Source organism: Phyllostomus discolor, chromosome 8, assembly GCF_004126475.2.
Source record: "Phyllostomus discolor isolate MPI-MPIP mPhyDis1 chromosome 8, mPhyDis1.pri.v3, whole genome shotgun sequence".
Lineage (NCBI taxonomy): Eukaryota > Metazoa > Chordata > Mammalia > Chiroptera > Phyllostomidae > Phyllostomus > Phyllostomus discolor.
The window spans coordinates 96,006,238-96,020,021 of record NC_040910.2 but is presented as its reverse complement, the minus strand read 5'-3'; the positions used below and the strand labels follow the sequence as shown (position 1 = coordinate 96,020,021).

The 13,784-nt window shown below is 39.5% G+C and overlaps 1 protein-coding gene and 1 long non-coding RNA gene across 5 annotated transcripts; one reads left to right on the top strand and one right to left on the bottom strand.

Moving 5' to 3' along the window:
* Window positions 1–1,843: 1,843 nt before the first annotated feature.
* Window positions 1,844–5,563, bottom strand: SRSF1 (serine and arginine rich splicing factor 1). 4 transcript variants are annotated; one of them, XR_003685095.2, is made up of 5 exons: window positions 5,247–5,563; window positions 4,657–4,841; window positions 4,142–4,314; window positions 3,260–3,942; window positions 1,844–2,355 (listed from the first exon to the last, which is right to left on the bottom strand). XR_003685095.2 is itself a non-coding variant. In XM_028520547.2 (4 exons), the coding sequence occupies exons 1-4, from the start codon at window positions 5,438–5,440 to the stop codon at window positions 3,748–3,750; spliced, it is 747 nt and encodes a 248-aa protein (XP_028376348.1). In that variant the 5' UTR covers window positions 5,441–5,563; the 3' UTR covers window positions 1,844–3,747. The 4 variants fall into 4 exon arrangements, 2 of the variants coding, with proteins under 2 accessions (XP_028376348.1, XP_035889582.1); XR_004904887.1 differs by having other exon boundaries at window positions 3,260–3,378; XM_028520547.2 differs by having other exon boundaries at window positions 1,844–3,942.
* Window positions 5,564–5,704: 141 nt separating this feature from the next.
* On the top strand, window positions 5,705–7,622 carry LOC118502195. Its single transcript, XR_004904890.1, has 2 exons — window positions 5,705–5,964; window positions 6,751–7,622. It is a non-coding gene; the product is annotated as an uncharacterized LOC118502195 (long non-coding RNA).
* The last annotated feature ends 6,162 nt before the right edge of the window (window positions 7,623–13,784 follow it).

The following is a 13,784-nucleotide window of genomic DNA, read 5'->3' as shown; positions in this document are numbered from 1 at the left end:
AACATAACTTAATTCAGATCCCAAACAATAGGAATCAAAAATGGGTTTCTTACCTTTTGTTTCCAGGATGTGGGCTGAACAGCAAGATGGGTTATTCAAGCTGATGTTATGAAAAAATAGGTGCTTCTTAGACTTACGTTTTTCCTTGATTAGAAAATAACAAACTAATTATAAGCTCCCTACAATACTCTAAAGGGAAACAAGTAGAAAGGAAAGGGAAAATTCAAGCCAGTCTTTTTAGTTCCACAAGGGTGGCTTTCTTCTAACAGCTGCCAATTCAGGTACAGGTTTATGGGCCCTCTCCTAAGTCTGGAAAAAGGTCTGCATACCCCACCTTGAAGTTTCTGGCTGTCTCGGTGTTAACTGCAAAACTTGTGCCCCTCCCTCTACCTTTTGCAAACACACATTAAGTCCTCTCTCATCTTCAAACAGCTCATATACCACACAAGAAATGTATTCTCATTTTAATCTGGGGGTGAAACTACTAAAACTTAGACCTCATTTTTCAACTTAGCTTCAATGTACTCAACCTTGAGTGAAGGCAATGTTTGTTTTGGTTTTAACAAAACACTTCAGTGAAGACAAATGAACCCAGGCTTACATAAATCACCCCCGACATTTACCTTTGCAGAATTAAATGTCATCTAAAAATTAGGTTTAAAAAGAAAGAAATTCTGCACACAAAACACAACAAGTCTATGGCCATGCCATCCTGAAAACACCTGATCTCATAAGCTAAGCTGGATCAGGCCTGATTAATACCTCAATGCAAAACATAGTTTCTTTAATAAACCTTTTTTTGAATTTACACTACTAAACCTATACCAATTGCTTTATTTAGATACTTTATTTAAGGGGAACCCTAACTTTGAATTTTTATCCCTGTCCTTCTTTCTGACATTCCACAAGGTTCATTTACATGTATTGGTTAGGTAACTTTATGCAAATCTTGGAGCCAATTTCCTCCACTGCAAAACTTTGTTTTTCATAGGTGTGAAATTATGTCACCCACACAGCGTCTTAAATTCAGCTTCCAGTATTAGCACCCAAAAGAAATGTTAAGATTTAGTTGTTGGGTGCAGGAAAAAAGTGATTTGATGGTTGTGACTGGCTACCAGGAAATGAAACCATTAGATTTTAGGTAAAAATTCCCTCCAATTCAAGCAAACTGAAAATTTAAAACCAAGAATGGTCAAGTAATAAGATACAAAAACTAGCAGACTACAATAAAGATACAATCACTGCTTTGGTATGTTCTGGATACTGAATAACCTTACAGTTGAGAAAAGTTTACAAGGCAACATTTCAAAGAATGCCTAGCTTTTTATTAGCAACAATACACCCTAATAAGCAATTATTCTTCTAGTGTTCTAGTCACACCTCAAAAAGTGTAAATTGTGTTGAGAATTCTGATTTGTGCTGAACTGAAACATTACTTAACAATTTTTGAGATGAAGTTCACTGACAATATCAAAAGCTATCTTCAAGTTACCATTTACCAGTCATCACTCAATTTTGCACAAGTCTGTTATCTGGGTGATCACAAAAAATAAACATCTGTAAGTTTTAATAACTTTAAAAAATCAAAGTATGGGAAGCTTATTTTTCAGAGACTAGGTCACCCTTCATTTATCATATCACATACACAATTGCCTTTCTCACCTTTTCTTATCTTCCCCTGAGTATTTTTACAATTAACAAGAATTGAGTATTACCATTATAAAGTACCTTTAAAGAACTTTTAATTTACTAACACACAAATGCAAGTCAGAATCGTATCAATTTAGAATATTAACTGATAGCCACCCAGTTAAAATCTTACAAGAGGAAAAAGACAACCATGCAGTTTTTTAAAAAATGTTTATTTCTCAAAGAAAAACGGCAACAGCCAATTGGAAACCTACGTATTCTTCAACACCAATTTTGTTTTCTTTAAATTTAGAAATGACTTACTGATTTACTATTTTAAACAAACCCCCCTTTCCCCTTTAAATGTTTACCATCTACTCGTGCTGAATCCTTCCAAGGAGATTGCTCCAGCGTATATCTCCAGGTCCTCGCTTTGCTCCTTTTACCAAAAATGCAAAACACAATTCCATCGTGCATCTTAAGGGCTCCAATCGTCAAAAATAGAGAAAAAAAATCTTTGGAATAGCCAATTAAGTTGAATAAAAAAAAAAAAATCCACACGAATGCGGTTTGGTTGGGGCAGGAATCCACTCCTATGTTCCTGGTAATCTGATCCCGCTCCATGAATCCTTGTAATTGATCCTCCCTATCCTATCCACATTATGATTTGAATCCAATGATCCAGCTCCAAGGATTGGGATCCAGTGAGCCCTCTCCAATCCAAACCTTTATAACCAGCAAAACCAAAAAAGAGGAGGCAAAATGTTAGATACTGTAATCAAAAAAGGTTTCTGGGGAATGATGAGTTATGTCTGTCATCAGTTTAACAGATGTACATCAATAACTATCAAATTCCCCAAAACAAGTTTCTGAATGGTGTTCAGATAAACTTTAGAAACTTAATCATCATAGAGACTAATTGGAAGAAGCATTTTATATTTACAGTTCAACTGATAATGCCAACACTTGTTACTGTACAGCGTATTACAGGTTTTGTGGTTGCAAAAATTATGTAGTTGAAATTTACTGGTATTGTTACCAACCCTAAGTCTAAACTAAATCTAATGCTCCCATTTGCAATTTAATTTGTAAATTAAAGTATTTTAAACATGAGTCAATTATGAATATTAGTTTAAGGGGAAAGTGAGACTTAGAAGTATTCCCATCTAGATTATCTACACCAATACGTTGGAATTCTATAATTTGCTTTCATTTTGTCTTAAAAAAATGAAATAGCAACGCTATATCAGTCACACAGAGGACATGCAGATTTAGCAGTATTGATATTATACTCTATCTGGTTGGAATTAAAGACACCCTGTACCCACATGTACACCAACAGCAGGTCACACATTAACAGTTGTAACTAAGCACTGTGACAAATTAGCCAGCTCTTCCCACATTAGTCCCTATTAAAACAAAAGAGGGGGGAAGGGAGCAAAATAAACTGTTACAAAATGGGCACTGTAATTTTGCCACAATTGCCAAGGTTTAAAGAGCAAAGCAATTGTAGCTAAGATAACTGCATAATGTTTTAAGACGGGTGTATATAATCATTTTTAACCCTTGCTTTTTAGTATAAGGTCAATACTGCCAATTTCATCTGTGACAATAGCACTTGGAGTCATACCATTGCCTCCATTATTGATCTGATCCTCCTCAATCCTCCTTTTGACAATCCTAAAATGATTGAAATGTGCTCCACAATCCTTAATCCAAAGCATTCTTAATCCATCTCTTCAGATATGTCTACAGAAAGACACATGAAAAGCAAGATAAACATAAGAACTTCCCCAGGTAAGATAGCCACAAACACCCCCAACATCCCAGTTCACACAAACCAGAGCAGGATAGACATTTACACAATATCACAGTCTGAAGAGCATGGAGAGTTAACTAAATTTAAACAATCCTGTCTATGACATCACTTAAAATACAATTTACCAGACATGAGGGGGAATGTAGATGTTAGGAGCAAGGGAATATTACACAAGAATGCAATTCAACACTTTAGCCCATTCTGAACAAAACAGTTTGAATTAAAAAAATGAAAAGATTGTACTGAGTAAAGGAAAACTGTATACAACATGGGTTCTACAAAAAGTGTCACCAATCATCTTATGTACGAGAGCGAGATCTGCTATGACGGGGAGAATAGCGTGGTGATCCTCTGCTTCTCCTTGGGGAGTAACTGCGACTCCTGCTGTTGCTTCTGCTACGGCTTCTGCTACGACTACGGCTTCGAGATCGAGATCTTCCATAACTTGGACTTCTGGGCCCATCAACTTTAACCCGGATGTAGGCAGTTTCTCCCTATTGAATAGACAGAACTTTCGATTGAAACATCTAAGCTTTTACCTGTCTTCAGGCATGCTGAATGAGTACAATGTAGCTAAAAACCAGAAATCTGGCACTTTACTTGGACACGCCTGCCTGAATCTTACCTGCAAATTCCACTGTTAAGACCATGTATCCAATTCTGGCCAAATAAAAGAATAAGCGTATAACCTACCTCATGAGATCTAAACTTAGTGTTATCCAGTTTTCGAACTGCATAGGTCATATCTTCTTTCCGTACAAACTCCACGACACCAGTGCCATCTCGGTAAACATCAGCATAACATACATCACCTGCTTCACGCATGTGATCCTTCAAATCCTGCCAGCTTCCACTTGGGGGCAGTCCTGAAAAAGTGACCTGTTTTCAATACCAATCATCCTGAATTTCCTAACTTTAAAATTTACATTAGAACAAAGACCACTTTTAAATTAATGATTTAAGATCTTAGTAAAGAGCTAAAATATGGAATCTGGAGTCCAAAATTGTTTCTAAATTAAGGGCCTTTATATTCTAGGTACTGCAAGCTAGTTTGGTAAATCTCCGTTACAATAATGCCTGTTTACTACTAAATTCACCCAAGACTAATTCAGGGCCTAGCATAAAAATCTGACAAACTGGTAACCCAAGGAAATCTTTAAGTCGTTTCTGTCCCTTTTCTCATCAATCCACGTTAACGGTAAACTCACCAGAGACAACCACTCTGTTTTCAGATCGCCTGGAAGGGGGGCCATAGCGGCCTCGGGGAGCTCCGCCACCTCCGCCCCCGCCGCCGCCTCGGCCTGTACCACGGCCGCTTCGAGGAAACTCCACCCGCAGACGGTATCCATCGTAATCATAGCCGTCGCGACCGTACACCGCATCTTCTGCATCTCTGCAAGATCACAAAAAGCAAAATGGCTAGGACTCGGATGGGTAACTAACTCCGCCGGACTCAGCTGCCCCCCGCACATGCGCACCCAGTCAGAAGAACCCACATGCGCTGCATAATAGGAATGGCCCCTCCCCCACTCAGAAACACTCCAGGCTCGCGACCACTACACCGGCCCTCAACGCATGTTTCCCGCTCGTAGCCTAAGTCGGCTCTGGGAACGTCCGCGGGGGCCCAGCCACCAGAAAAGCCAAACCCGACTCAGATCCTCCTCGACTCCTGCAGGGGCGATATCATCTTGCCCCTTATCTGAGAGCCCACCTCTCCATTCTCTTCTATAAGGCCTTGGAGCTTTTCCCAACTACTCAAACTGACTTCCTCAAGGCCGCAAGCCCCAGACCGCCTCACCGCGGGTCCTCGAACTCAACGAAGGCGAAGGGCGGTCCTCCGCGACGATTCTTGAGGTCGATGTCGCGGATAGCACCGTATTTGTAGAACACGTCCTCAATGTCCTTGGTTCGGATGTCTGGAGGTAAGTTACCCACGTAGATGCGGCAATCGTTGTTCCCAGCCGGGCCACGAATCACACCACCTCCCGACATGGCGACGAAGAAAAGCGCGGACTCGAGAACAGGCCTTCCCACCAAGCGTAGCGCACAGAAGAGCGAACCGGCAGCGACACCACGTCTCCCGCGGCCTCTCCAAAATGGCGCCTTTATCAGCTTGGCGCACGGATACGGGGGGGAGGGAAGTAGAGAAGCGGAAGGAAGCAGCTATTCGACCTCAGTACGCACGCGCAAGAGCCTAACGGGCTCGCGAACCTACGCTCACGCACGCACGACGTCACCCTCCGCGCGAAAGGAAAAAAGTTCCTTGCGTTCTCGAGTTACGAGTGGTTTGCTAATGGACTAATCGTTTGGTAAAAAAAATACAGAGCCCTCGGTAAAGAAGTTATTAATCCCGGTCGAGTCTTAAAGAGATAGTTTCCTCAGGGACGAGTTTATGAAAGCACCTACGCGCCTTGAAAGGAATTGGTGAAACCTACTCTACAGCCCGTCCCACCATGCTCTGCGGCGTTAACGGCCTTTGGCGGGAAAGACTCCCAGGGGTGGAGTCAAGGGGGGAGGTATGCAGGGGTTGTTCCGGAAACCTGGGCTTCTTCCCAGAGTGCGCTTAGTGCAGGCGTTGCATTGCCCTCGACTCAATCAGGAGCCGAGGCAGACTTTGTCTTCCCAACCCCGAACGCGAACTAGCGTTGGGTTGCGTCGACAAGTGTCTAAAGGAACTAGTTTAGATTCCTTAGTCTGTATCCTACACTAAGTATTGTTTCACCATCGGTTCAGAATTTAACTTTGTATAGCTCAGTTCACCATTCCTTGTGCTAATTGGTGGTGATTCATGCCCTGATCAGTCACTGATGGTACCTGCCAGCCAGGACCCAGCCCTCTGCTTCTTCCTGCCTTTAATCGCCTGGCTTTGGGCCTAGCAGAGGCGGGGTCCGGTGAAAGTTTACAGAATGAATTGTGCTTGTTATTTCTCCAAAGTATGAGAAAAAATATGTAAGTGTGGGTGTGTGTTTATAGAATCCTGAAGTTCGTTCCTTTTTCAAAAGTCATTACCGAGCCTTTCAGGTACTATAAATAAGCAAAGTGAAAACCCGAGAGTTGTGCGTGAGACCACAGTTATTCAAGACTGATGCTGCTTGCAAATGCTGTCCTAAGGAGATAATAACTTTCTACATTTTTTTCAGAGACCTCTAAAATTTGAATTTTTATATGAAATGTTGGGATTTTTAAATATTAGTAATGAACTTAAAATTTTAAGAAACCCTGCAGTGATAAATACACCAAATAGATCTGTAACCTAAGGATGATTTTCTTTCTTTCGTTTTTTTTTTTTTTCCCTGCCTCAGGTTTATTTGTACAAATAGCACAGGAGGATACCAGCTCCATGCAGACAGCAGCCCAGAGGTCACACCAGGCCTTCATCCTCATTGGCAGATAGAGGCCTCTCCTGTGGAGCCTTCCTGAGGGCCTCCCCTTTGGGAGCCTGAGCTGGAGCTGCCACATCCACAGCTGCAGCCTGGGGCTTGGTTTGAGCCTTAACTTGCACTCTGGCCTGCAGAATCTGAGACCTTTGGTGATGAGGCCAGGAGCTTGGGGTGAGCATGTTGACAAGTCAATTAAGCTTGCAGCTACTGCTCTTTGGAATCTTGGGCTTGACCTCCTTGGGCTCTACCAGAGCCTTGATAGTTAGTGTGCATCTTCTTCAGGTCCTTCTTGTGCTTCTTGAAGAAGTGCATGTTTCTTAGGATCTTGGGGTCTACCCCTTTAAGAGATTCATATCTTTGTGATTGAGGTTTCTTGATGCTGTTTCTGTGCCATTTTCAGGGCTGGCTGTAGGTGGTGTCATTCTTGGACTTGGCACTGAAGTCTGCACTGAAGCCTGTGGCTCCCACAGTGCCTGGGACTGGAAGAGAGAAAGCAAGGATGATTTTCTTAATATTATTAATTTATCTATAACAATCCCTCTCCCTAGAGAAGTGAGGCAGTTTGTAGAGTGCCACAAAACATTATTAAAACTAGATGAAGAAATCAGGGGGATTGGGAAAATAAGGAAAGATTAAGATGAAGTCATGGATAAGGTTAGTACACAAAATGTTGCTGTAATAGCCTGTTGAGTTCCTAGAAATGGACTGCAAATTTGACTCTGGTCATCCCAGAAGTCACAGTAAAGAAGGCAATACAAGTATATTAAAAACCCAAAGTGCCTTTGAAATTAAAACAAAACAAAGCAAAACAAAAAAAAAAAACGATTGTTTAAGAGAAGGGCATTATTTCTTAGTTCTAAAAGTTGGTTGAATGTACTTTAAAGTGTTTGGTAGTCCTTGAACTCTCTGTGATGGTTTCCAAAATTATGTATATATGTGCATGTATTCTTTTTTGCAAAGAGGATTTGATATTTTAATCAGGTTCTTAAAGGATCCTGTAGATCCCAAAAGGGAAAAGAACCTCTGAAAATTTTAGAGGGAAGGACAGATTTTCTATCATTTGACTATCCTTTAATTATATTTTTTGAAACTGAGCTTTTTAAAAAAATATATATATTTTTTAGAGAGAGGGGAAGGGAAGGAGAAAGAAAAGGAGAGAAACATCAATCAGTTGCCTCTCGTTCACCCCCCAACCATGGACCTGGCCCACAACCCAGGCCTGTGCCCTGACCAGGGATTGAACCAGCGACCTTTTGGTTCGTGGGATCACACCCAACCCACTGAGCCACACCAGCAGGGTGAAACTAAGCTTTTAATGAAAAGACAAGAACTTGATAATTTTTAAAATGAGAAGCAAAAAGAACATCATTTTAACAAATATACTCAGTTTCTAGCATTGCCCTATTCGGTTAGTAGCAGAAGTGATGAGAGTTGTTTTTTTAAAATTGCAGGCATTTCATGTGTTATTTTCATTCAGTAGTTATTTACTGAGCACATTTTCTTTATGTTCAAACTTTCACCCATCAATTTAGATTTACTCAGATTCATCTTCTGTTGATTAATGTTAAGTCAATGATAAGTGATTTAAACATAGGTGCTTTTAATTTCATTTCAGAAAAATAAGAAAACTGAATTTGCTTTGATTTATTCTTGTCTGTTTAAATTAATGCAGTCATTTCTGATTTTGCTCAGTCAGAGGTATACAAGGCAGACTTTGATGTAGAGTGAATAGGACATTCTTGTTTCTCTTTTGGCCTCTTTTATCATATTTGAAGGGAACCAAGTTACAGGTTTGAGATCCATGATGAGGTCGGGATATAGCAGGAAAGGTCTGGATGACTGTCTATCAAGATCTCGGCATGACACTGGCTTTGTGATTATCACAGTTAAGGGTATGATCTTAATATTATCAGTGTGCCAGAGTTGATTAACATATTTTAGTCCACCAGAAGCAAATAAACCAAACCACTTGTACATTTGTTGGGTGGTGGGACAGATTCATTTTTGATAACCAGGATACGCAAGTTGTACATGCCAAGGTAACTGTTTTGGCAGGTCTGGAAGGCACATCAGGTGGTTGCTTAGTAAATTAGGAATCAAAACAAAATGAGTTTAGTCATTTTGAGAGATATTTCGTTCAGATCATGCTGAGACCTGATGAACGACCCCTGCCCTGCAACAGTACATCTCTTCAATGACAGGAAAATTCATGCCCCCGGATTTTGTGTGTCCGTTCCTGGACAGAGCTGGATAGCATCATCAGTTCTCTTTCTACAGGCTGACCTTTGCACCAACTTTCTCTACCAGCGTGCCAGACAATTGATTAGATTTCTGCTGACCGAATTACAACTACTTACAGTGTGCCTCCTGAGATTACATCCATATCTTAATTAGGGGTTTAGAATGTTTTTAAGCTCATCAGTTCCGAAGTCGAAGGCAGTTTTTTGGATTGCTCCCACAATTAGCTAATTTATTGAGTATGGATTTTACCAGTTTAATTCCAGAAGCTGCATTATTTTCAACACTGTTGATGTTTATGAGAAGTTACTTTCTCAAAAAAGAAACCTTTAAAATGCTTTTGATTCAATTCAGTGAGTATATACTAGTGTCAACACTATACCCTGGAAATAATTACTTAGGGGGGAAAAAAAGAAAAGAAATATTAAAAAGTTGATTACTGTTAGGGTTGAAATTAGAAGACAGTTTTTCAGTGATTTGCTGAAACACTTAAAACTCTGTACCTGTGATGATTATTATACAACTCTGTAAATAATACTAAAAACCACTGAATTGTGTATACTTAACAGTGAGTGAATTGTATAATATGTAAATTATAACTCAATAAAACTTTTAAAAAATGACTGGGGAAAAAGTATCTCCATAATCAGAAAAATCACTCTTTAGTACGATTCCTCTAAATGCTTTATGGTGGGGCAGGGGTACGTGTAGTAATTTGCACTGAAATATGGCTTCCCTAATCTGGAAATAACTGTTTTTAATACTTGCGTGTCAATGCCCACTGTCCTCCCTGGTTAATGTTTTTACTAGGTAAAGAGACAAAAAGATTAGGAATATTTGACAGTACTGTATACAGGAGTTATGTCCAGGAACAGTCCACTTGCATAATTCTCTGTTTCACTGTTCCCCTTGTTTTTGTTGCAGAATATTCTCCAAAAAATGGAGAAGCAGTATATATCTCTTCATTTAATATATGTATATTTGTCTTATCTTCCCTAGTAAACTATACTGAGTGCAGATTTCTGCTGTAACTCCCTTTATTATCAGTAAATTCTCTGTTCAAACAAATATTATTGATGATTTACTGACTGCTCTTTAAAAAAGGTGGGATGTTAGATGAGCAGAATGTTGTTTCTATGGAAACTTCATCATGCTGCTGTCAGTGGAGAGACACAATGGGTACAAGGATTGTTTTTCATTTCACAGTGTAATCAGTATGGCCACTTTTCAACTCAAAGGTGTCTGTCACCTAGTAATATATTCCTGGTCATCTTATTTTAGGACTGGCCTCCCTCACTTTTTGATTCTTCTTGTTTTGTCTTTGGTTAATTCTCCCCATCTTTATTGCCCTGTTATTGATGACAATAGGATATGATTTTGCCAGAAAACAGCTCTTAAAATGATCTATTCCAGTACAAAGAGATACATTTTCACCATGTCTTCCTCTTTCTAATTATTATTTCCTCTCTCTTTCTTCTTGCTCAGTTCTCTTAAAAGTTAAAACTCCACTTTATATTGTACATTTCCTAATGGGGTGAGTGATGGCTCTTTAAGGAATTAAAAATATAGCAGATATGCTTTATTTGCTAAAAATACTACTTTTTTTTGCAATTTAATCTTATGTTAACTACTATTATTAGTTATATGTGAATACTGATGCCAAGTGTGTTAGAAATAATTTCAGTGGCCCTGGCTGGTGTAGCTCAGTGGATTGAGCGTGGACTGCAAACCAAAGGATTGCTGGTTCAATTCCCAGTCAGGGCACATGCCTGGGTTGCAAGTGGGGTTCCCTGTGGGGGCCATGTGAGAGGCAACCACACAATGATATTTCTCTCTCTTTCTCCCTCCTTTCCCCTCTAAAAATAAATAAAATCTTTAAAAAAATAATTTCAATAAAAATTTTTAATTTGAAATTTTGATTGTATTATTTTTTCTCTTTATTTTTTTTAGAAGATACCCCAGATTAGCTGAAAAACTCTCAGAATTACTTTTCTAAATTTGTTTGCAGAGTTGAGTAATTTCCCACAAGCCTAAAATACGGGGTAGGGCAAAAGGTTTACAGTTGTTCGTATAGAAAATAATACAATAATTGATAATATAAGAATAAACTCCGTGTTTCACATACAACTGTAAACCTATGTTTGCTCCACCCTGTATTTATTATCTGACCCTTACAGAAAAAGCTTGCCAGTCTGATTGAAAGGAAAATAACTTGCTTTTGTAATTTTTCGCTTACACCTAAATCAAAAATTCAGTTTTGTCATATTCTCTCAGAGGTGTTTTTGTCATGGGTAAGATCTTACATTGTTAATAGTTGTAAACATAAGTTATACACTTTTTCAAGTGATATGTTACTTCCACATGCTTCATCGGCCATTAATGCAGTTTAGTGATAGGGTACCAAAGTCTAGTTGCCTTAAAATACTCAGCAAAAATGCAGGTTTCTGTAACTGTTCTCACATTGGAGACTTGTGTGCAAAGACTCCATAGCGGATTTTGATCTAAGTAAATATCTATTAATGTCTACTCACTGTGGAATTTGCAGATGACATTTTCAAAATTTGCAGACTGTGTTCTATAATTCTGGGATCCCACCAGTTTTCAGACTGGTGTTGGTACCACCACACTGGCCCTAGAGGGCTACTAGACATGGAGACCAGTGCAGTCCACAGTCTGGACCAATGTCCATGGGGTCCTTCCTTGTCTGCCTGCAATTCCTTCTAAGTTACTATCTACCAGAGGAGAAAAAATTCTTTCCCTTGGCTCATTGGGATCTATCTTCACAGAAGGTGATTGAGAATGAGAATGTTTGTCTTTATAGGAATTTCCTGTCCTTTATGCAGGAATATAACCTCTCCTTCTGCCTCAAGTCAAAATGGGCCAACATCGATATATTTTCCACAGTTTGGTTTGTTCACTATTAACACCACAGGTAGGACATTCTCAGTACATCCACAAGGTTGAATCTTGCCAGCCAAACGTGATCTATTATGTTTTTCCTTTTCCAGTTCTAGTTCCTCTAGTAAGTGGTGAAAAACAAGTCCGAATGTCCTTTATGTGGTCTTCTGGATCTCATTTTCTGATACAGCGCAAGCCACAACTTAAAAAAGAATGCACACATTCCACCTCCCCTGGGCAGCTCAGCTGGTTAAATACACCAAGGTTGTGGGTTAGATTCCCAGTCAGGGCACATACAAGAATCAACCAATGAATGTTAAGTAAGTGGAACAACAAAATCGATGTTTCTCTCTCTCTCTCTCTGGTTAATGAATAAAAACTTTAAGAATTTATTTAAGGCCCTGGCTGGTGTAGCTCAGTGGATTGAGTGCAGGCTGCGGACCAAAGTGTCACAGGTTCGATTCCCAGTCAGGGTACATGCCTGGGTTGCAGGCCATCACCCCCAGCAACCACACATTGATGTTTCTCTCTCTCTCTCTCTCCCTCCCTTCCCTCTCTAGAAATAAGTAAATAAAATCTTTAAAAAATATATTTCTATCTATATATTCATGATCCCCCATAATCTTGCAGTGGTATAGTGTGTCTTCGCCCAAAACAATATATGCTCAAGTAATATATTCACTCCTCAGTCTACAATATCTGCATTCAGAAAAAAAGCTTTTTAAACAATTTTCCCAAGATGGGTAAATGGGTGCTGCTTTAAACAACCAGAGAGCCCCTAACACAAAGACAGTCTAAGGGATTATCCAGATCTTCCACCTTAATGGGTTCAGTAACTGCTTACCACCTTAAAATGTATTTTCTTTCCTAGCTTCACCTAACTCCAAGTTTTAAAAAAAATGGACATTTCTGTTAATGTTTTATGAAGTCACAATTCTTGAGTTTTCTTATAAATTCTTAGTTTACAAGTATGCATTAAAATATCTGGGGCTCTAATTACTTTTCCCACCTGACAATGTAGTCTTAAAATTCTCTAGTTGCCCTTAAGAAAATATACTTTTCTAGATGTTTATGCAACAACTTGTATGCAACTATTTGAATGCTAAAGCCATGCCCCAACAGATTCATGGTCTTCCATTCAGTGTTTCAATATTTTTGAGGCTTTGCCTTAAATAAAAGCAAGTGATTGCTTGGGGATGGTAAAAAGTAATAGAGGCTCTTACTATGTATCGCTTGCACCATCCCAAGCTGCACCATAAAAGTTTACACCATTACAAACAGTAAATAGTTAAAAATATGCAGACTATTTTTATGGAGAACTTTGGAAAATAGCTATAGTAACCAACTCTTCTTAGGTGAGGCTGTAATAATAAACAGCTCCCCCCCCCCACCCAAATCTCTGTCACTTAATGTAACCAAGGCATGTTGGCAACCACACGGCTGCTGCAGAGGCACCACTCTGCATGTCTCATCATCTGGGATCTGGAGATCGGGTGCAGTGGAAAGACATGCTTTGAACAAGATGGGTTTGGGGTTAATCCCCTGTACCATTTACTAGTGTGTGATCTTGCACACCTCTCTTAACCTGCTCAAGTCTCTGTTTCTTCATCCTTAAAATGGGAACAGTAACAGGTGTAGAGAGTAAGTGAAATAATATATGGGAATTAACTGGTAGTAGAGGGGCCTGCTTGTGGAGGTTCTTTTAAAAAAAGATTTTATTTATTTTTTAGAGAGAGGGGAAGGAAGAGAGACAAAGAGACATAGAAAATTTGGGAGTCCCCAACCGAGGACCAGCCTGAAACCTGGGCACGTGCCCCATG

Bases quoted from the DNA above. Each gene is read 5' to 3' on its own strand.
- SRSF1 (XM_028520547.2), bottom strand. From the start codon at position 5,440: ATGTCGGGAGGTGGTGTGATTCGTGGCCCGGCTGGGAACAACGATTGC. The intron at 4,315-4,656 runs GTGAGTTTACCG...TCACTTTTTCAG, and splicing joins AAACAGAGTGGTTGTCTCTG to GACTGCCCCCAAGTGGAAGC. The intron at 3,943-4,141 runs GTAGGTTATACG...TCTATTCAATAG, and splicing joins CTAAGTTTAGATCTCATGAG to GGAGAAACTGCCTACATCCG.